The 23659-nt window shown below is 41.4% G+C and overlaps 2 protein-coding genes across 5 annotated transcripts in view; one reads left to right on the top strand and one right to left on the bottom strand.

Moving 5' to 3' along the window:
• Positions 1 to 2347: 2347 nt before the first annotated feature.
• LOC135101755 (compound eye opsin BCRH1-like) lies at positions 2348 to 8403 on the top strand. Its single transcript, XM_064006034.1, has 9 exons — positions 2348 to 2538; positions 4204 to 4411; positions 5037 to 5190; positions 5563 to 5804; positions 5901 to 6059; positions 6831 to 6935; positions 7440 to 7562; positions 7854 to 7965; positions 8121 to 8403. The coding sequence occupies exons 1-8, from the start codon at positions 2501 to 2503 to the stop codon at positions 7947 to 7949; spliced, it is 1125 nt and encodes a 374-aa protein (XP_063862104.1). The 5' UTR covers positions 2348 to 2500; the 3' UTR covers positions 7950 to 7965; positions 8121 to 8403.
• Positions 8233 to 23659, bottom strand: part of LOC135101756 (uncharacterized) — a 21566-nt gene continuing 6139 nt past the window's right edge. For 2 of the 4 annotated variants that reach the window (XM_064006035.1, XM_064006036.1), the window contains one exon: positions 8233 to 12074. In XM_064006035.1, coding sequence (XP_063862105.1) covers positions 11169 to 12074 — 906 coding nt within the window. In that variant the 3' untranslated portion in view covers positions 8233 to 11168. Of the gene's footprint in view, positions 12075 to 17633; positions 17791 to 22505; positions 22528 to 23659 lie in introns of those variants that run through there. The other 2 variants (XM_064006038.1, XM_064006037.1) reach the window with 2 other exon arrangements.

Here is a 23659-nt window from a genome sequence, read left to right on the forward strand (position 1 = left end):
TACGGATAGTTCTCTCTCTCTCTCTCTCTCTCTCTCTCTCTCTCTCTCTCTCTCTCTCTCTCTCTCTCTCTCTCTCTCTCTCTCTCTCTCTCTAAAACCCTTGTTCAGCGTCTTTCATACATTAAATAAACACGTGAATAAAGTTGTGCAGTGTATGTATGACAGATGAATGAAATATGGTAGAAGAATTTAACAAGGGATGAAGCAGAAATATAGGTATATACGATTAAGTCCTTTACCAGAACCCTAAGGAAAGCAACAGCTGAAACCTTAAGAGTAATAAAATGCTTTGTCACGTCTGTCACCACCATAGTGATATAAATAAGAACATAAGAAATAAAAGGAAGCTGCAAGAACCCGTCAGGTCTATGCACGTGGCAGCACCTGTATGAAATATGAAAGACATGGACACCTGGAATAATGCATCACGGGACAATAAAAGGCATGCATACACGTGACTATAGTGTGTTTCCATTCCCACTTGTAGAATAATTATTGCACAACCAAGCCTCATTCATCAGTGTTAGTGCGTACCGTTATGAAGAATGTCCCTGCTAATGAAAAGCGACACGTGAATACACATTAGAACAACTATTGTCTGGCAAATTTACCTTATTATTTTAAACACTTTCTTCAAAAGCTTCTCGTTGTGACTGATCAACAACAATAACAACAAGTCATCATAACCGCAACACGACCACAGATGGCTTACTACAGGCCGTGAGTATATATATATCGCTTCCCTTACACTCTAATGATTCTACAGAGCTTGTTTGTCTTTGTAACAGTGATCTATTGAGGATATTCATGACGTCAATTCTCTCACTTCACGACCATGTTTCACATAATCACGTACGACACATCTTCAACAAAATAAATGCTTTTCCGAAAAAAAAATACCACTCCTGTTACATTTTAGTGAACGTAAAAAAGCGAGCTGGTCTTTATATTGTTAATCTAATGAGCAATCTAATATGTTTTTTAATTACCGCAAACCACTGTCCTCACTGTCCCTCCCTAGTCACGCTCTCGTCCCTCCTCTTCCTCGTCACCGTCTTCTTTCTCCTCCCTTCTTTTCACGTGTTAAGAAGACTGGTCAAAGACTACAAAAACTAGGAGAAAAAGCTGCATGTGGATATGCCACCGCCACGCCCCAGTAAAAGCTACGCCACAAGCCACACGCTGCCACGAGAGAGAGAGAGAGAGAGAGAGAGAGAGAGAGAGAGAGAGAGAGAGAGAGAGAGAGAGAGAGAGAGAGAGAGAGAGAGAGAGAAAATTATGAATACATATACCTCATCCAACTCATTTTTCGAAACAACCTTCCTTTCCCCCCACATTCACATCCACTACACCAGTGGTTCCCAACCTTTTTCATTGCATTATCCATTTACTGACTTCAAGTTTGTGTTACCCACATCAAGTGTACGTACAGTAGTATATATCTAAGATAAAGAAACGGTGGTAAACCCTTCAAAGCTATGTTGAAAGTAAGCCAGACAGCCACCTTCTGCTATGTCAGACATCTCAGGCAAAATTGCCAACTTTTTATATTCTTATATTTAAGATAATCCAATATAAATCTTAGTCTCAATATTCAATAATTTACAGTTGAGTTAGTTTTGAATACATTGCTGCGCCGCGCCTTCATGACCCCCGGCAGCGGGAAGCAGTGTTTGTTGGTCCCATGCGACTATAACGAATGGAGTGGTTGATCGTAACACAATCAGGCAAAGGGCAGGACAAACACGAAACTAAAGACTGTACTTTGCGAAACCGGGCACTTCATGATACAGCACAGTACAAGGACGTAATCCCTGTCATTCCGGCAATCACAGCCTCAGGAAACTTTCTCAAACGTCACTGTATAAGCTGCTGCAGTGGCTTGTCCCGTATGAGACGCGTCCGTTATCCTCCGTTTTCTCTCTCATACCCATACTACACAATTAAATTTTCGCACACCTACATACACACGTACCCACACATTCATAACAATATGAATGCCTTTATTCTCAGCCTTCCATTACCCACTCAAATTATTCAAATTACCCACTTGTGGGTAATTACTAATAGGTTGGGTACCACTGCACACACACACACACACACACACACACACACACACACACACACACACTCCTTAAACAACAAAAGGATAAAAAAAAAAAAAAAAAACAGCTTAAGTAAGGAAGCGGAGTGGTGCAGAGAGAGCAGCAGCGGGTGGCTTCGTCGTCCTCCTGTCTTTTTCTCAGCCACGTCTTCGGTCGGCAATGCTTAGGTCAGCCGGGCATTACTCCACAATCTAATTAGTGAAGGCCGTCACCGGAGCGAGGAGCAGTATATATACACCCACCACGACCTGCAGCCCTTTGTCGGAGTTTCATACAACTTCAGTTACCACGACGTTGTCTGGTTCAGGAAGTTGAGTGCAGAAACTTCCTTCCATTTTAAACACTTCCTTCAAAAGCTTCTCGTTGTGACTGATCAACAACAACAACAAGTCATCATGAACGCAACAGGACCACAGATGGCTTACTACGGGGCGTGAGTATCTCTATGTTTGCCTGTTCTTCTGTCTCTATCTGTCTATCAATCTATCTTTCTTTCTATCTTTCTATCCACAAGAACATAAGGACACAAGGGGAGCTGCAAGAAGCCACCAGACTTACACGTGCAATCCCTTTATAAAACCTAAATACTTATATCCATCTATCTTCCCAACTTATAAATTTATCTACTATAAATCTTCTGTCAGTCTATCTGTCTGCTGGTCCATTTACCTCTCTGTTTATCTGCTTATCTATCCATCTATCTATGTATCTATGAATGCATGGAGGGAATAACACACCTAAGTTATCGCTGAGACAATATGGCTTCGAAATCCGGGCAGGAGACAGTTTTGGCTTTGTCTTTTTCTTGTTATAAACCACCAACACTCCCTAAGCGTCTAAGTGGCATCTGACTAACGCTTTAACTTCCAGGGAAAGCCTGTGTCCTGCTGTGGATGTATACAGGATGACAGTCTCTTAATTTACCAATTCATCTGTCAATCAATCTATCATTCTTAACAACTTAGCATTTTCCTCGCCCTTCAAAAGAACAGTTGAAAAATAATAGTTCATCATAACAAACGATAATTAATGGTTCCCTGCTTTACACCATTCACTCCCAAACCGCACATTTTTGCAGCGGTATTACAACGAAACTGAAAGGCAATAAGCACTTTGTCAACAAAAATTTGAGAACAATCACAATTATATTCATGCATCTGCGTTCCTTGGATTTACCGGCACCATAAGACCCGCGGAGCTTTCAATCAATCAAACAAACAATCAATCAATCAATCAACCAACCAATGGAACTCACCAAACACTACTTAACTAAACAAATCTCAAGCATGTGGAGCTTAGTGGGCACAGCAGGAAAGATTAGTCACACTCCAGACTCCCCACAGCTGATGTTATGGAGATGTTTCGACTCGTGTGATCAGAATTTCTCACATAGATTACTTGAAAGAAGATGATAATGACTGGTGATGTTAATAATGACGACAATAATATTACTACTACTACTACTACTACTACTACTACTACTACTACAACTGCTGCTGCTAATAATAATAATAATAATAATAATAATAATAATAATAATAATAATAATAACAATAATAATAATGATAATAATAATATAATAATAATAATAATAATAATAATAATAATAATAATAATAATAATAATAATAATAATAATAACAATAATAAAAATAAAAATAAAAATAATAGTAATAATAATAATAATAATAACAAGAAATGACAAATCATTATATTTCTCTTTTCTTTTTTTTCCTTACAAATTCATTCCCTGTTTTCTCCTCCATCTTTACTTTCTTGCTGACTAATTTCTTTCCTCCTTTACCATTCTTGTTTTTTTTTCCCCTACTTATTAATCCTTCCTTTTCTGTTATTTCATTTTTTCCTACTTATCTATTCCCTTCTTTCCTTCTCTACCTCTTAACTTTTCTTTCTAGCAAACCCTTTTTTAAATACACTTCTCCCTTTTCTTCGCTACTCCACTTTTCTCCTACTTAACAAAATCTCCTTTCACCTCCGTCATTTTTTCTCCTTGCTTACCTATCCCCTCCCTTCACTAAGTCCATCGTGTGATTTTCTTATCGACTAACCACACCTCTCTCCTTCTCTTTCTCCCGCAGTTCCATGCCCAGCGTGGGTTACCCCGACGGAATGACGGTGGTGGACTTCGTGCCCGACGAGCTGAAGCCCTTGGTCAACCAGCACTGGCTCAACTACCCCCCCGTTAACCCCATGTGGCACTATCTCCTTGGAGTCATCTACCTCTTCCTGGGTGCCGTCTCCATCTTCGGCAATGGCATGGTTATCTACCTTTACTTCAATGCCAAGGTACGTCTGTGTGTAAGTAAATAAATGAGAGAGCGAGGGAGAATGAAGGAATGAATAAAAAGATTCATAATAATAATGATGATAATGATAACGACAACAACAATGAACAAGTAAGCCTGCTTCGTTCCCTACCTTCGCTCACACAGCAAAACATTAAAAGATTAACCATTTCCTTAACTCTCGTTATTTTCCCGAAAGCCTCGTGGACAAAGCTACTCTTAGCATCTTTTTATATCATAGGCAACAAACAACGATTGATTACTTAACTTCAAAATTCTTACTATTCATCAAATCTCTAGAAATTATGATACTTTAACTGCACGCAAAGTGTAGACAATGTTGACATAGGCGTTTATAAAATATTTTTCGGCGTGACTGGCTCACCTTTTAACTGTCAAATAATTTATCGGCATTTTTTTAACATATAATGACCAAGAATATGAAATCATTTAAAATCCACGGTTTTTACAGTAAGAAGAGGATATAGTATTCCTGGGTACTACAAATTTTGCACGATAAGGTGTTCCACTCCGTAAAATGGTATTATGGTTAGGCTAGAAATCATTACATTATTTTTTTTTTTTTTTCACTTCATTCAAACCAAGACTTCGTTTTCCCTTTCCAGAACCTGAAGACTCCCTCCAACATGCTGGTAGTGAACCTTGCTCTCTCTGATCTGATCATGTTGACCACCAACTTCCCCTTCTTCACCTACAACTGCTTCGCCGGCGGCATGTGGTCATTCAGCGCTAGCTACTGCACCATCTACGCTGCTCTGGGTGAGTTCATTGCCCTACAACACAATAATACTTGCAGAATAACAAGTAAACACGTGGGTATTATTAATCCATCTTTTTATAGCTAATGACAAAATGAGGGTTGCGACTCACTAAATAACGTTGACTAGCCTACAGAGCAAAGCTATTACTGCATGCAATATAAAAGTTTAATAACCCAATCACACTCTTTCATGCTGGTAATATCTTTCAAAATTACACTACAGACTTGCACCAGACCATTAAGATTAAGAGGAAGCCACATCAATATCAACGGTTAATGTGTAAAGAAGGATAATCTGAATGTGATATACTTACCAACACGTGAGCGCGACGGACACCATGTAACCCTCGTCTTGGTATTGTCTCCCGCAGGTGCTGTTACTGGCGTGTGCAGCATCTGGTCTCTGTGCATGATCTCCTATGACAGGTTCAATGTCATCTGCAACGGATTCAACGGCCCCAAGCTGACTCAGAGCAAGGCCACCGCCATGTGCCTGTTCTGCTGGGCCATGTCCGTCGGCTGGTGCCTTCCCCCCTTCTTCGGCTGGGGCGGTTACAGTCTGGAGGGCATCATGACCTCCTGCAGCTTCGACTACCTGACCCAGGATTTGAGCGTAAGCTCCCGTGGCTGAATTGTGACTTTTTTGTCCGTGCACCAGTCAATGGCGTTCCACAGGGGGACGCTAATGAAATTTCTGGTTCCTTTGCAGACCATCACCTACAACATGTGCATCTTCTTCTTTGACTTCCTGTTCCCTGCCATCGTCATCGTCTTCTCCTACTTCTTCATCGTGAAGGCCATCTTCGCCCACGAGAAGGCCATGCGCGAACAGGCCAAGAAGATGAACGTAACCAACCTCCGCTCCAACGTGAGTCCCCCACAACACCCTCCCTGCACACACCAAGTCCTCACCACTCGATGAACACCACTCGCCACCAGTCCCTTTGACATTATGCCTGTAACGCGCAATAACGGCCTCGCCAATAATATATCCCACACAAATTCGTTACGGCATTGACACACCAAAAATTAAAGTGTTTTCCTGTCATAAAACTTACCTTGATGAAACTATGTCGAGTTGCCTCCTTCCCTCAGCGGGTGCCATTCCTGCTCCACTCACGAGTCAAGCGCTGCCGACACCCTCCCAACACAGAGACGGTCACAACATAGTGCAATTGGTGTTGTCTGAACGCGAACAGTTCAAGTTTTCCGCTGTTAAATCACGAAAACACTCCCAATCCACTCTGCTGGTCTCCCTCTCACTGCCACCGCCAATGTAAACAACTAACTGAGCCTCGGCTTGCGTGCGTGGGCTTTGCGGAACGAAGAAAACAAATATCTATCTTATTATATATTCTTTCATATCTTTACTTTACATTAGCATTTACCTGTTCATATTTTTCTTACGTCTCACTTACTTTTTCAGTAGCTATGTAATAAGGCCATTTAACTTCACTGCCAAAAATTCACGAACACTACTTTAATCAACGATATTTAAGTTCACATGATCTTATTCACATACATCACCCGGTAAGCAGATAGTATATTCTAGTTCACTTGTCAACTAGTTTCTTCCCTCTACCTCGTCTCTCGTCAGTTCATCACCAGTACTTTCAAAAGTTTTTTTTTCTTCCTGCAGGAGGCTGAGGCCCAGCGTGCTGAGCTCCGCATTGCCAAGACCGCCATCGCCAACGTGTCCTTGTGGTTCATCTGCTGGACCCCCTATGCTGCCATCACTCTCCAGGTACTTACATGCATAAATATATACCTGCATACTTACACATTTTTGATAGCGTCTTTGTTGCCCACGCTTGATAGCAGGGCGGCCAGGATATTCCACAGTAATAAGCAAGAATATCCTCGTAGACTCACATTGTATAGTCTACATACTTAGATAGGAAAAATATACCAATGAGGTGAGACATTCAATTGATATTTAATAGGCTATTCAAGAGAGCTGTGATAAATTACGAGACAAGTTTAAGTTCTATCTTTTCCTTCTTCTTCTTCTTTTTTCTTTTTCTTGCTCCACTTACGTCATCATATTATTGACAGTGAACTACCGAAGATGTTCATAGTTGAGGCAGATATCAAGTGTGCGTGTATTCTTGTAAGTCTGGACGGAATGCTTAGTGGGATATGTTTACTGGTTTACCTGTACTAGGAGAATGTGAGGGTGTGCGCGAAGGGGTGTGCAGCCAGTGTGTAGTGTGCCGTGCCCTGATCTCCTCATCTTGTTATTCCACAGGGTGTGCTGGGTAACAGTGTTGGAATCACCCCTCTGATCAGCACTCTGCCCGCTCTCCTGGCCAAGTCCTGCTCTTGCTACAACCCCTTCGTGTACGCCATCAGCCACCCCAAGTTCCGCCAGGTAAGACATGCAGTTTATTCTCAGTCTCTCCCGTTTATTGATTTAATTCTAAAAGTTATCTTTTCACATTAATTACTGGTCTTGTAAAACAGAATTTCTCTTTTCATCATTAACGTCATTCATTATTTGAATTTTTCTTATAGCTTCATTATTCCTGTTACACATAATGTTTGATAACGCTCAGTTTTCACTAGTTAGACATTTACATAATCATTAATTTAATTTTCTTTAGTCTACGTCCATTTGTGTAAAGAAATGTAATGATAAATATGCTCCTTCCTTGTTCCTCAGGCCATCACTGTCCACATGCCCTGGTTCTGCGTGCACGAGGTTGAGAAGAAGTATGATGACCAGTCCAACACCACCACCACCAACGAGAAGGCGTGAAGGACCCCTGCTGAAGGTGAGACTTATTTCTTTATTACTAATTGACACGATTAAAGATCAACTATTTATTTATTTTATCAGCTAAACTAACCTTACCTTACTTGTGTGTGCTATTTACATCTGTGCCTCAACCCTGCCTGTCACTAATCACCTTCCTCTCCTTGCCCACAGACTGCAAGGCCTAGGAGGTGAGAGCCTCATTGGGCCTGCGTCTCCTTCAGGACACCTACCCATCTGATCACGACCATTCAAACTGACCTTTCTCCTATATGAGTACGTCTCATAGATTCCCTTGTAAGTGTTAGAGGCCTCGACTATAAAAAATCTAAAAAAAAATAAAATGTATAATTCATAACCTCTGTAAATTTCTAAATTCTCACGTGCAAGGGACAATATTACGGTAATGATTCTGGCAAGAACCCTGAAGTCACTTAAATTAAACTTTGAAATTGGAGCTGGACTTTCCTCTTACTTTTGCCTCTTTACTCTTATTTATATCATGGGCACTGGTATTCATTAGAAAAAGAAAAACAACATACAGGCACATAGCCTCACATGGCAGCTGGAGGGAACAATAAACAACAGTCAGCGTGTGTCAACATATATTGGGAGCTTTGACAAAAATAATCTCTGGCACTGATATATCCTAGAATGCCCTTCCTCGTGGACCTAATAACACTTCTACACACAGTGACACACCCCGCTGCAAGACCTGCCGCTCTCTTCTGCATACGTACACACCGGGAAATATGTATAATGACCTCGATAAATCATACACACACACACACACACACACACACACACACACACACACACACACACACACACACACACAGATTTGATTAACCATAGTGTATCACCTTAAACTTTTCTTTCTTGATCTTCCTGTTTCTTGATGCAGCCTCTGCTAACACTGCAAAGACTGACACTGCCACTTTTGTATTCATATCACCATTACCTCTACTACTCGTATGTTGCACTGCCTGCCTACACTCCAACATACGCCCATGCATAACATCAGCTGCTGTTATACCAGTGCTATTCTTGATATTAGAATCATGTATACTATTACTATTACCACTAGTAGTAGTAGTCTACTACTACTACTACTACTACTGCTGCTACTACTATTACTACTACTACTACTACTACTACTACTACTACTACTACTACTACCACTACTACTACTACTACTACTACTACTACTAATAATAATAATAATAATAATAATAATAATTTTATTATTATTATTATTATTATTATTATTATTATTATTATTATTATTATTATTATTATTATCATTATTATTATTATTATTATTATTATTTATACTACTACTACTACTACTGCTACTACTACTACTACTACTACTACTACTACTACTACTACTACTCCTGCTGCTGCTGCTGCTGCTACTGCTACTACTCCTACTGCTAGTGCTACTGCTGCTGCTACTGCTGCTGCTGCTGCTGCTGCTGCTGCTGCTGCTGCTGCTGCTGCTGCTGCTGCTGCTACTGTTGTTGTTGTTGCTGCTGCTGCTGCTGCTGTTGCTGTTGTTCCTGACTGCCTTCAATCTCTTTTCTCTTCATTCTTTCTCTTCAATTTCTACATGCTCTGTACACCTGTTTGACCTCTTTCCTCTCATCATCATCCCCACCACCACCCTGAATGATGCTAAACACTGGGATAGGTAAGCTAATATAGTACTGGTAGACTACAGGTATCGTCAGAAGGCCATGTGATACAGTGTGATTCTGTGTGCGTGGACGAAAGCAGCATTGTCCCCCCCTCCCTTCCTCTATTCCCCTTCCCATTTCTCCCTCCCTCCCATCCCACCCTTCCCTTCCCCCTCCCTCCCTCTCTCCTTAACTACCCCTCAGTAGGAAGGACATCCCCTCCACCTCTCCCTCCCCTCCACTCTGTCCTCTAAGGCTAATTGTTCCTGCTTCCCAGCCTTTGGTGATATTGACATCAAATCAGAATACCATATACATAATGTATGAATATTAGACAATAACATATACATATATAATACCATGTCCACAGGGATTCATTATATAGAGTACACTATATATATATGAATGGGGATAACTCAGTGTGCATGTACAGAAAAGAAAGTGACTGAGGAAAGTGAAGCGACGAGGAGTGAGGAACCTACAGTCGTGACGGCCTGTCTTGTGACGGCTCGTGCTGTAGTGACTGCTCGTCCTGAAGTGAAAGCTTGATCTGCTGTGAAGGACTCGTCCTATACATAGGCGACTAAACCTCCGATGTGACCCCAAGACCTGCACCAGGTCAGGCATGGGTCGCGCAAAGCAAGGTAGCACCTCTTGTCTCTTCCAAGTATCGCTGTCAGATCCCCTCTCTGTGCCTCCACTGGGAGACATTTGCAATCGCCTCGTTTCTCCATGTGACTTATCCTGCAAGCTCGGCTGGAAATGAAGAACCTGTCGTGGGTGCACGCAAGCTGTGCCCCAGGTGAGTATATTCTAACAACACATTAAGGAACAGTATGGGACGGAGAACTCTCGACCGCAGCCCAGGCGTGCCATCGCGGTGACGTGGTCAGCGTGTGGGAGGCGAGGCGTTTCAGGGCCGGACGGGACGAGGCGGGGCGGGCGGGGCACCAGATATCTAGTCTACTTCAGCAAAAAAATAGATGGTCGTCCATTACTGCTCCTAATGATTTCTCGAGTCTCTTTGGTCTCTAATGGAAACGAACGAAGAAAACAGTGAAGATAACACGCTGGGGATTTGTCACCAACAGGACGAAAGTTCGTAGGAAATGCGAAGGCTGCATCTCCCCGTCCTGACGTGCACCTGTGGGTCGCGTCCCCTCACTCGCTCCGCGGTGTTTGGGTTTTATTCACATCAATAGCAACAAAACATGGTAACACCAAAAAGGGTATATATGCGAGTGATACACATAAACATGACTAAGACAATAATAAACTACTTCATTTCAGGATATAAAATACTTCATAACGAGTAAATTGATTGGCATGTATGTAATACACAGAGTACACAGTACTGGTATTCTGCTGAGGTGCCTCCCCAGGTCTTTGCCTTCACCTGTCATCAACACTTCACTGTGCAACACATTTGATATTGGTGTTTCTGTCTTCAACTCTAAATCCCAAACTGATGCTTTACTGCAAGCTGCGAGGGGAGTGTGGCAGGACGGTCTGGACTGGTGGGACGATCTTCTCGCCACTGAGCTCAGACGAAGGTGACCTTGTTGACGTCTGTGGTCTGAGGAATGGCGTTGAAGGTGTTGAGAGCCTGCAGGGCCAGCTTGTTGGCCATGTTGCCTCGTGTGGTTAGCCAGCGGTCCCGGGCCAGCTTTACGTACTGCTTGTACATCTTGGTTTCCTCTAACTCCCGCTGCTCTTGCCGCACGAAGTTGGCGATCATAAATACTATTCCGAACGAATAGAAGGCGAGTACCACCACTATGTAGATTACGGCGTCGTCAGCTTCCTCCTGTCGTTTCCTTTTTCGCTCGTAGACCACATAGCGGTGCAGCAGCTCCTCTATGGACGTCTCCGTCAAGTTGACGCAGCTCTGCGTTCCGTTACATAGCGCCGGGACGACCAGCAGTAGCACTGGCATGCACTCCTTGTCACCTTTCCCTTTCATTATGCCGCTCTGCTGCCCTCCATTGCAAGTCCTCGGGTCTTTCCTGGCCTTATAACTGTGGGCCCGAAGCCACTCCAAGAAGCATTGCCACCGAACCTCCTCGCCCAGACTCCTGCCGCCCCCGGAGGTGTTCACCGTCACGTTCAGCGCCACTTCGGGGGAAAGCAGCAGTTTTCTCAGCGCCTTTATCTGCGCGGGAGAGAGGTTAAGGTCCTCTCCGCCCGGGTGGCCAAATATACTCTTGACGTCCTGCCGAGACTCCCTCTCCTCTGCTGTATCAGAGTGACTAGAATTTCCCTTACTTTCGCTCGCTATCACTGCTGTGGTGCTGCTGGTGATGTGGTCCTCAAGGGTGTTGGGTGATGACGCTGGGGATGTTGTGGATAATTCTGTGTGGCGTAAGGAGCTGCCAGTGACAACAGTGCTTGCAACCACCACCGCCACCATGCATACCGCCGCCACGCCGCCACACCGCATGCTTCCACTCTGGAGGGTGAAGGCATGACTGGAATTAGATGTCATCAAGATAGCAGTTATAATACATTCATCAAGTTACGATACCTATACAGTTTGTATTTATGGTTAAATAATAAATATTGCCTTATTTCCGTTCTTTTTACTAGCTTTTATTCGTAAGCTCATATTAAGTCAGTCAATAGTTCTAAGCAATGATGTCTTACATCATTAATAATCTATAATGGACATTTCTGCAGGCGAGACGGAGATACCAGTGTAAAAAAAAAAAAAAAAAAAAAAACACGGAAAAAAATCACTAGTGCAAGTTTCAGCGTTTCAGCGCAGCGTATCTCCGGGGAATGAATCTGTGGGCACAAATCAGGTGGCAGGAGTGAAGGAGGCAGCGAGGCGTGTTCGTTCCGGCCTCGCTCCATCAACACAGAGCCTAATTTGAGGTGGGTCGATTCGCGTGTGTTTGCGTTGCGGTGACGAGCGACGCCCCTACTGCCTGTCTCCGTGTGTGTGTGTGTGTGTGTGTGTGTGTGTGTTTTGATGTTGGCGTGTTTTTAATGCATTTTCTCTTTTATCTCGAACAATGTACAGTGAACAAAGCCATTTATTCTTCTGTTCAGCCTCGTCCCTCCTGGCTGGGGAAGAAGTCAATCACACACAGGCAAAGTAAGTAATGGGGGCATGCCGAGGTCAAAGGGAATTTTTCTATAAAGATATGTTTAAAGGTCACACAGAGTTCAAGACTGTGCGTGTGGTGATGGTGGTGGTGGTGGTGGTGGTGGTGGTGGTGGTGGTGGAGGGGTCTTTATGCGTATTTCTCACAGCATGAATAGTATTGAAAAAGTGTCAGTCGATGAAAGCTTTTATCACTGCTCTTTTTTTTTCTCTCTCTTAACCGAATCATATACATGCAATTAGGGAAAGGAAAAATAAAGAGAGGCAATGAGGGCGAGGTACCAACCACACAAACCACCAACGATGAAAAAAAAAAAGTTAAAAAAGAAATCCGTCACACAAACAATTATTGGCTAAAGGAACAAAGCAATCAGCTACCGATCCTTTGTGTCATCTCTTTCTTTTACTTCATTTACCATCGCTTTTATCCATCGTTCCTTCTTTTTCTCGGGAAAAAGAAAAAAAAAAGTTGATAATATCATCGCCAGACAGAAAGATGGCGAGGAGACCAGATAAATGGCAGAGAGAGAGAGAGAGAGAGAGAGAGAGAGAGAGAGAGAGAGAGAGAGAGAGAGAGAGAGAGAGAGAGAGAGAGAGAGAGAATGTTGCGAAAGGTTAGAGGTTAAAGCCTCATAGTGCATTATAGGCCTTTTCTCTCTCTCTCTCTCTCTCTCTCTCTCTCTCTCTCTCTCTCTCTCTCTCTCTGCGGTAAACTCGACGTTAAAATAATTACCACAAAAAGAAGGATTCGTTTTCCAGCTTTCCCTAACTTTCAGGACTGGACCTTACTCTCCTCTCCTCCTCCTCCTCCTCCTCCTCCTCCTCATCCTCATCCTTCTTCTCCTCCTCCTAACCATTTCGACCTCCGAGGCAAAAGGGTTCCAAGGGCGTTCGAAATGTTTATAATTCTGTGAGATCGGGGTATTGAGACACACACACACACACACACACACACACACACACACACACACACACACACACACACACACAGATCAAAGACTCTGGCCTAATACTGGGTCGATGAAGCGCATGATGGCAAGGATTCGCTGTGCCTTTGATGGGAGCAATGGACCTGCCAGTGCCCGCCATCCCAGCCATGCATCTCAGGGCGCCCGGAGACAGTGACCTGCGAGAACTCCGTGGAAGTGCGAGGAAAAACTGTTCCTTAGCTAGTCCATGCAGGTACCATAAACGCTTACACAGGTTTCTAAAGGTATTTTTACGGTTCTAGTAACAGATTAACAAAATTTCTAAATTGTAAAACAGGACAGCCACTCTTGAGAACTCGGCCAATCATCTCTGTGGCCTTTGTAAATAGTCATCATTCTGAATAAGGTCCCAGATGTCCCGCCCGTAGAAGACCTTTCGTATTCTTCATATGTAACCAGAGAACTACAGTGTAGAGAACGGAGGACTAATGAAAAAGAACAGTTGGAAAAAGAAGAGAACAAGAACAGGAAGAGGAACAAGAGACCAGCGATATAACATAAGAAAATAAGGGAAGCTGCAAGAAACCGTCAGTCGTTGCAAGAATAAGAAAAACAAGAACAAGAACAGAGAGAGAGAGAGAGAGAGAGAGAGAGAGAGAGAGAGAGAGAGAGAGAGAGAGAGAATCACCAGATTTGCTTAAAATAAACAGCTGAGTGAGGTGCGCATAGTGACTCCCGCAACACAATATTCCTGTGTGTCGTGACAGGAATCAGCGACCCTCACTGAGTTCTCCCTTCTTGTAATGAGACCCGTAGTCAGTCGAGCGCCGCGGAGCCTGATGGAGAACAAACAGCGGCAAGTTGCATGAATAAGACAAGAGAGAACATGATACTGATAAAATATGAATGTTAACAGAAACGTAATTTTTTTATTGTTTTAGCTTGATGAAGAACAAGATGAAGATGAAGACTTGTAAAAATAAGAAGATAGGAACATAGTACTGATAAAACAATAATATAAGCAGAAACATTTAATTTCACTAATGTTTCGGCAAAAAAAATTCTCTCTCTCTCTCTCTCTCTCTCTCTCTCTCTCTCTCTCTCTCTCTCTCTCTCTCTCTCTCTCTCTCTCATAAGAATATGGCTGATCATCTCTGCGGCCTTTGAAAATAGTCCCAGTGAGAGAACAAAGTGCGTATACCGCCCTATGATGCTATGAAGAATGCTTTTTATGGTTTTAGTAATAGAACATGGGTTCTGCATCTTGGAAAGAGAAAAAAAATCATAAAAACACTACCTTTCAAAATGTTCATGATGAGAGAACAAAGCATTTAAGATTATGGGTCTTATTCTTTTCCTCCTCCATGAAGTGCCAAAATTCTATCCGTGTTTTTTTTTTTTTCTTTTTTTTCCTAAGTACAAATTCCAGGTAGTGTCAGCCAACCACTCAACACGGCCAGACGTTCCCTTGCTCTGCATACTTCTCGCTGTCCTGCCTCCCTCGATAGTAGACTGACCTAAATCCCCTATATAGCCTGGTAATGGAAAGAGGGGGAGTGACGGATGCGAGAGGCCGAAGAGAGGACACACTGTGGGAAGGAGAGATGTATGAGCACGAGAGGAGAATGTTAATAGTAGCAGTGATAAATGTGATAATACTATAACTATTGTTATTATTTCTGTTGGTTTTGTTATTTTATGAGAGTAATTTTATGAAAGCAAAGTTACCCTCTTTCTCAAGTCTTCTAACTGGCCATGTTGTAATATTTGATATAGAGACAAAAATTTGTTAAGATATAAATGAATAAAAATCTGCTTATTTGTCCAGAATATGAGGCTAGAAACCAATAAATACTTTGAAATTATTTAGCTGGAGTTTTATTCGCCTCTATTTATCGTTTGGTTACCTTCAGATTACCTCAGGTTTGATTCACACGAAGTTTCCAGCAGAAAATAATGCACTTCTCTCAGCACACCTTTATGACTTTTCTTTAACCATCTCTCTCTCTCTGATTGCTATTGACAATATGACATATGTTTTGTAATATGAATCAAGGTTACTCTATAGAAAAATAGTAACCCTGCTTTATTTTACAGAACACATTAAAAGTTTAACTACTCGTTCACTCCTTTGGCTGCACGCTTTTTTTTTTTTTTTTCTACTAAACTTGCACCATCACATTTTATTACGCTCGAGGGAAAGTTATTGACCACACAATGTGTACTGATGGAAAAACAAACAAAGTCAAAACAAACGGGAAGGTGCATGCGTGCGTGGGTTTTTCTTGCATGCGATGATGAGGTGAAGGTAAAACACGCCCACAATGCCACGCCCTCAGTCCTCACACTGCACGGTTGTCACTCATGCCGCCCCTGTCCCAAACACGCACTGCTACACCACTACACTCTCCTACACTCGTTCATGCAGCCACACCCTCGTGCGCTGCCACACCCTCGTGCACTACCACACCCATAAACTTTCACAACCCTTACCACCTTTACAACCTGCACCACCACACCTGCACCCTTCTGTCACTCCCACACACCTTTACAAACACGGGTAAACACTGCCATTTGTACACCTAAACACACTCCAGGCATTTCCCACATCTGTCTCACCGTGATCCTTCTCACTCCCAGCCCCTTGACACTCTCCCCCACACTTTCTTCTGATATTGGTGCAGCTTCTTAATCCTTTCCCTGCGATATGCAACTGCTCTCGACACTAAAAACAATGTATGAAATGTTTATAAGCGTCCACAAAAAAGAGATTACAAGGATAGGTTTTGCAATTTCTAGTTAGTATAATGTGTTTAGACGTGGCTGCATAACAAGAAATATCTCACAGAAGCTAATGATTTAAGAAAGATGTGTCAAATAGCAGTGAAAGGTTAACTTCGCAGTCAGTAACGAGAGTCTTAAGCATCCAGGAAAAGTAAAAAGATCAAAAAGAAAAATCCGATAAACTTATGACTCGAAAACATTGAGCCTTCCCTAATCTTTCCCAGTCCAGCGTTTTTCTTCTTTCTCGTATTTCTTTATTTATTTTATCTAATTACCTTACCATCTGGAGTTTAGAAAAGGCATGTTTGTTTTCCTGATAGCCAGTACAAAATATTCAAGCTTGTTTATTGGGTCATCACTAATGCTGTCATGGTGAAATTACTTCATATTAAGGGATAACTATTCTACTTGTTTAATGTACACAGACCGGAGACACGGCTGAATAATTATACATCAAAGGTGCTTCCGCTATCAACATGTTATAAATGTAATTACAATGGGTGATACAACCCTCTTTTGACAAAACTATGAATTAGTATAGTGACTGCAGTGACCTCTAACGGCAGGCTATTGAACTACACAGTAAGATATATTATTAGAATGGAATTAGAGTGGATGACACCAGCCTCTATTAGCAAAACCATAAATTAGTGTAGCGACTGCAGTGCCCTCTGGCTACAGATAATTGAACTACTCAGTATAACACCAAATAGAAGCAGTTTATACACTAAAGTTAAAAATGTACACTAAAATGAGAATCAAGCATCTAACAGAAAACCATTGTAGTTAAAAGAATAAACTGTGTATCAACAAATTCACTAATCTGGAGACAGCATCGGCCTCTGGGAGGGATTTCTGAACCTCTGAGACAAAACAGTACATGTAAGGTATCCAATAATCTGAGTGGGAATGAAATGGTTAGGGCGCATGTCAGGAGGAAGCCAAACACCCGCCTTGTTATTGATAAAGCATGACGCCCTTAGAAAAATAAAGACAGGAAGGAACAAGGAAACAAAACCTGATAGACAGCCTGCAGGCGAAAGAACCAGGGAGGGATGAAAATACTCACCACCACCACCACTACCATCACAACCACTACCACCGTCACCACCACCACCACCTCTGACCTCTCTTTTTCCATTTATTGCCCTCCCCTCACTCACTCACTCACTCACTTGTTCTCACTCACTTAGATAACACGACACATCCGGGTCACATGTAATGAGTGGTTGGTTCCCTGCGTGTTGTTTTAAGGGAACGGGTTTGTTTGCCTGTTAGGAAGGAAACGGTGGAATTAGGGACAAGAGAAGAAGCGAAAGTGTTTAGTCTGTGAGGTTCAGAGAGGGAAGAGATGTGTGTTGGGAAGATAAAAAGATAAGATTGACACACACACACACTCTCTCTCTCTCTCTCTCTCTCTCTCTCTCTCTCTCTCTCTCTCTCTCTCTCTCTCTCTCTCTCTGTTCAGCAACTATTCGTTTACATCATAATTATTCCTGTCACAGTTTACAAATTTCCTTGATGCTCATCTTAAATATTTCCCTAACATTATGATGCCACTAGACACGATACTTCCTGGTGTGTGTGTGTGTGTGTGTGTGTGTGTGAGTGTGTGTGTGTGTGTGTGTGTGTGTGTGTGTGTGTGTGTGTTTAAGAAAAGGAAAAGGAGCAACGTGAACATCTCACATTTCCCTTCTCCTTTTCTCTCCTTTTCTCCACCCTCTTTCTCGTGCATCTTACTCTTTTATCCACTCCTCCTCCTCGTCCATCTTCTCTTTGTACCCATCTCCTGCGTAATCTTCCTTCCATCCACATCTTCCCAATATCATCCCAGACGCTCCCATCTTTACATCCCTCCGTATAAACATCATTGTGGTCCTCGCCTACCTGTCTCCCCTTCCATCCATGAACCTCAGTTATTATTACACAGCGCACGGACACGACACAAAACATTCATCCCTGCATTCATCCCGTCATGCAATTTTCATCACTTTCACGATTTCCTCCTCCCCGTCGTCCCCTTCTACACACACACACACACACACACACACACACACACACACACACACACACACACACGTTTTCCTTCCCTGTCCTGTGTCGTCTGTCTCAATGTATGTTTTTTTTTTCTCTCTCTCTTTCCTTCTCTCTTCCTCTCCCCCTCTCCCTCTCCCACTCACCCATCCCTCTGCTTCTGGCTCTTCCTCTGCCCCCGCCCACTCTCTCTCTCTCTCTCTCTCTCTCTCTCTCTCTCTCTCTCTCTCTCTCTCTCTCTCTCTCTCTCTCTCTCTCTCTTAACCCATAACTGAACTTAGTGCACTGAACTGAACTGTGCAGAATCGTAATGATATGAACTGGTAAACTAAAGCGACTTGAGCTGAACTGAGATGAACTGAAATTAATTGAACTGAACCGAACTGTAATAAAAGGAACCAGTAAACTTCACTAAATTGTGTAGATAAATTATTAAAAAAGATAAAGTTAATATAAGCTCCCGATAGACAGACTGAAGATAGAGTACGGAGGGAAGAATGTTGGAGATGACTTTAGGATAGCGAGAAATAGTGAGATGTAGTGGAGAAACTGAGATATTGCCTCGACTTGCTTTGCTTTCCTATAAGACTGAGAGTGAATAATCGTGACGCCTCGAGATGGATTACGGGGGAAATATTGAGGGCAAGTAACTATAGAGAAGGACGGGAGATGAATTACAGAATACAGAAAAAATAAACAGACGATAAAATAATTACGAAGAGAAAAGACAGGTGAATTACAGAAAGAAAACTAAGAATAAGTAATTATAAAAACAAGGAACAGAAAATGAAAAAAAAAAAATATATATATATATATATATATATATATATATATATATATATATATATATATATATATATATATATATATATATATATATATATATATATATATATAAGCAAAAAATAAGGAAAAGTTACAAAAATAACATGAATAGGTAATTACAAAGAAGAAATATTAATAAGAGAAATAAATAAATAAAAAGACGAAAGATCAGTGAAAAAAGTACACGAGCATAAGTGATTACATGAATTAAAAAAAAAAACACTTAATTACTGAAAAAAAGACAAAAAGTAAATTACAATAAAAAAAATAAAGCGAAAGACCAGAGATTAACTGCTAAAGAAAAGGAAAGGAATAAAAATAAAAAAGCTTCCACATTCCGCCGCCAGAGGGAACGACACTAATTATACAGACTATGAAAATATGAATAATTTGAGTACATATATAGACAGTCGTCGACTTGACTTGACCCTCTCCAAGGCCGCGCCATTGAACTTTGTCATATACTCACGATAACCTTACTCTTCTAAAATTGTTCCCTTCTTTCACCGAACATTTTTTCTGGGGGTAAATTTAACTCTAGTGGGCTTATGCTGGTGTCTTGCCAAGCTTACTTTTACAGCTATCGCTCTTTACCAATAGCCTTTCTCCCTTATCTTTTGTCTTTTTCTTCTTCTTCTTTTCCACTCTGTACCTTTCATACTTAAAAGCTCTTTCTTTCTTCCTTCCTCGCTACTTTTGTAAAGTTCACCCATCCTCTATTCGTTATTTTCTTATTTTATCTCTCATTGTGTCCTTTTATCTCTAAATATACTCCCTTCCCTCCCTTCTTTTCTTCCTTTGTACCGTTCACCTATCCTCTTTCTTTCTTTTTTTCTTTCGCTGTATCCCTCACCTCTAAACTCTTCCTTCCTTCCCTCCTTCCCTCCTTCCTCTCTAACTCTGCACCATCCACCTATTATCTAACTCCCTTCGTTTTTTTTTTTTTTTTTTCCAGCCAACAGAGTCCCTTCCTCACTCCCTTCTCTCCAAAATCCTTCTCTCTCTGCCTTCTTCTCTCTTCCCTGTTCAAGAACCTTCCTCTCTCTCCCCTTCTTGTTTTCATCTGTACCTTTCATCCCTCACCCCTCCATCTCTCTGTCTTTCCTCTTTCCTTTTTTTCCTCCGCCTCACTCTGTACATTTCACCATTCTCCCTCTTTCCTCACTCAATTAGTCCCTTCCTTCTCTTTATCCTTTCCTGTTCCTTTCACCTTTCATCCTGTCCTCTTCCCTCTCTTTCTTTCTCTTCCTTCTTCCGCACTTAACAACCTTATTTCCTTCGTCTTTCCTATGTACCCTTGACTCACCCCTCATTCTTCATCCGTTCTCTCTCCGTATCCTTCCTCCCTCTCTCCCTCTCTCCTCGTTCCTTTCTTCCTTCCTAATCCATTACATCATCAATAACCTTATTCTCTCCTCCCTCTTCCTCTTTACCTGTTACCCTACACACTCCTTCCTTTCTCCCATCTCTTCTCTCTTTCTCGCCTCTTCCTCTTTTCCTTCTCGTTCCCTTCTTTTCCTTCCTCGCACCTTCCTGAGCCGCCCTGTTATCCCGGCGTGTCACGTGAGAGTCCGCTTTCTCGTCCCCTGCGGATACTGTTTGTTTGTTTGTGTTTTCCTTGGCAGCTCTAAGAAGGGGAGGCCGCAGGAGTTCAGTGGTTTCAAGGACATGCGTCTCTCTCTCTCTCTCTCTCTCTCTCTCTCTCTCTCTCTCTCTCTCTCTCTCTCTCTCCTCTCTCTCTCTCTCTCATTATTGACTTATGGAAGCAAATAAATTAGTGAAGGAACAATAAATAAGTTTTTTTTCTCATTTTCTTTTTTTCTTTTTAACTTCTTTCTTCTTGTCATTACTATCGTTATTTTTTATTGTTGTTTCATATCTAGAGGAGAAAAAAAAAGTTTTGTTTGTGTGTTATTTGTGCAGCAAAGGAATATAAACGGGCTCTTTCTTTTTTATTCTATTTTTTTCTTGCCATAATTACTATAACTAAAATTTATTGTAGTTCAAATGTAGAGAGGAAGATAAAAGTTGTTATTTGTATACTGCCTGTGCGGAGAAGGAGTAATGACGTGCTGTTTCTTCCTATTTGTTTAACTTCTAATATTTTCTTCCTATTACTATTATCATTATTTTTCATTACTGTTTAAGTGAACAGAGGGAAAGAAAAGTGTTATTTATATGGTATTTATATCATGAAAAAGTAATAATTCATTTCTTCCTATTTTTTTTTTAATTTATAACCTTGTTCTTGCTTTTATTATCAATACTAGTTTTTATTACCATCCAAATATAGAAAAGTAAATAAATGAGCTTTTCTTCATATGGCTCTTACTTCAAATCATATTCCTATTATTATTTCTACCACAGCCGTCGTTGTTATCATTAGAATTCACGAAGATAATCAATTCGACATTATTCAAACAAAAGCATCAATCATGAGTCCTTTTCCCGTTTCCTCGAATTTGTTTTCTCGCTCATCTCTGAATCTCCGAATGGGAAAACAAGATACGCAGTGAAAAGGAGGAAGAAGAGTAAGTACGATAACGAGAGAGAGAGAGAGAGAGAGAGAGAGAGAGAGAGAGAGAGAGAGAGAGAGAGAGAGAGAGAGAGAGAGAGACGAGGGGCGGACAAAGTGAGGGAGAAACAAGAAGCAAGAATTGGAAAAGTTGGGTGCAAGAGGAAAACGATATAAAAGTTGGGATGACGAAGAAAACAAGGATGAGAGAGAGAGAGAGAGAGAGAGAGAGAGAGAGAGAGAGAGAGAGAGAGAGAGAGAGAGAGAGAGAGAGAGAGAGAGAGATAAGGGTCGCCTTGTTTGTGCTTGGTCGTAAACTTCAAGAGGAATTTAAAGAAACGAACAAGGATATCACTTCGTTCTTGCCTTTGTCTGCATCCTCCTCTTCCTCCTTCTTTTCCTCCTCCAACTCCTCCTCCTCCTCCCCCTCCTCCTCCTCCTCCTCCTCCTCCTCCTCCTCCTCTTCCTTCTCCTCCTCCTCTTCCTTCTCCTCCATCTCTTCCTCCTCTTTTTCCTTCGTCTATCCTTCATCATCACCACCCTTGTCATTGATCTCTTAATCCTCCTTGTTATCTTCCTTCTCCTCCTCCTCCTCCTCCTCCTCCTCCTCTTCCTTTCTCCTCCCGCTGCTGCTACCTCAGAGGACGAAGAGTCTCAGGAGTAATTAATCTCACAGAATAAACTCACCTAAGGAGCTCCTCCCACTCATCTCCGGGGAGAAAGAATAGCGGGTCACTGCGAAGGAAGTCAAATATAACAGAATAAATCCACATGCAAATGATTAAGATAAAAATAGAATAAACAAAGCAGAACTGAATTAAAAGGTAGACATGGCAGTTCATCTTTACAAACTTCTATTCAAGCTCGTCTATTTGAGGTTTGTGTTCTTTTAAACGCTTTGTTCTTTGTCCATCAAGATTTATTCAGTTGAGGGCACCGAGATGGTTAGTCATGTCCTCATGAGTGTTTCGTATTAATGAAGCAGAATTCGTATCAAACTACACAGGAAAGAGATGATGTGGTGAAAAGAAGAACAGACTGGAGAGTGGTGCTGCTTGGACTGTGTACTGTAGAGAGACGAATGAAAGGATAATTGAGGCTGTGAAGGAGTTTTTAGAGAGACAAGAACAAAGCAAGGAAGAAAGTAATGAAGCACATGAGGAGGAGGAGGAGGAGGAAGAGGAAAGAGTGCAAATTGTCTACTAAAGAAAATCCGGTTTCTCAATTACTAGCCATTATAGGCAAATTCATGAATACACCTGTGAAAATCCTAATAACTTCCACCAGTAATTGTTAAGATTACTGACGAGACACCACCGATGCGTTTAAGAATGTGAAACCAAAGAAGAAATAACAGAAGAAAGTGAAAATATAGTATACGTAAAGAAAGAAAGAAACAGACAAACAAACAAACAAACAAACAAACAAACAATGAAAATCATCAAATCATCTTATTTATTTTTATTATTGTTATTATTATTATTATTATTATTATTATTATTATTATTATTATTGTTATTATTATTATTATTATTATTACCATCATTATCATTATTATTATTATTATTATTATTATTATTATTATTATTATTTTTATATTTGGATTACAAATATGAATCTGTTTCTTATCAACGAGGAAAAATTTACCTAATGCTGCAACAGTAGCAGTAGTAGTAGTAGTAGTAGTAGTAGTATAAGTAGTCTCTGATCCCTTTGGTCGCGCAATAGCAGCATCCAATCCCTCTCTCTCAATCCCCAACACAATATGAGGCTGAAACTTTCTCCTCAGCGACGAGGGAAGCACGCCGATGAGAGGGCTGAACGATATATTTTCTCATCAT

Source organism: Scylla paramamosain, chromosome 7 (assembly GCF_035594125.1).
Source record: "Scylla paramamosain isolate STU-SP2022 chromosome 7, ASM3559412v1, whole genome shotgun sequence".
Taxonomy (NCBI): domain Eukaryota; kingdom Metazoa; phylum Arthropoda; class Malacostraca; order Decapoda; family Portunidae; genus Scylla; species Scylla paramamosain.

What these genes read in the sequence shown, in the direction of transcription:
- LOC135101755 (XM_064006034.1), top strand. Translation starts at nt 2,501, where the DNA reads ATGAACGCAACAGGACCACAGATGGCTTACTACGGGGC. An exon ending in CAGATGGCTTACTACGGGGC is followed by an intron (nt 2,539 to 4,203) that starts GTGAGTATCTCT and finishes TTTCTCCCGCAG; the next exon opens with TTCCATGCCCAGCGTGGGTT. An exon ending in ACCTTTACTTCAATGCCAAG is followed by an intron (nt 4,412 to 5,036) that starts GTACGTCTGTGT and finishes TTCCCTTTCCAG; the next exon opens with AACCTGAAGACTCCCTCCAA.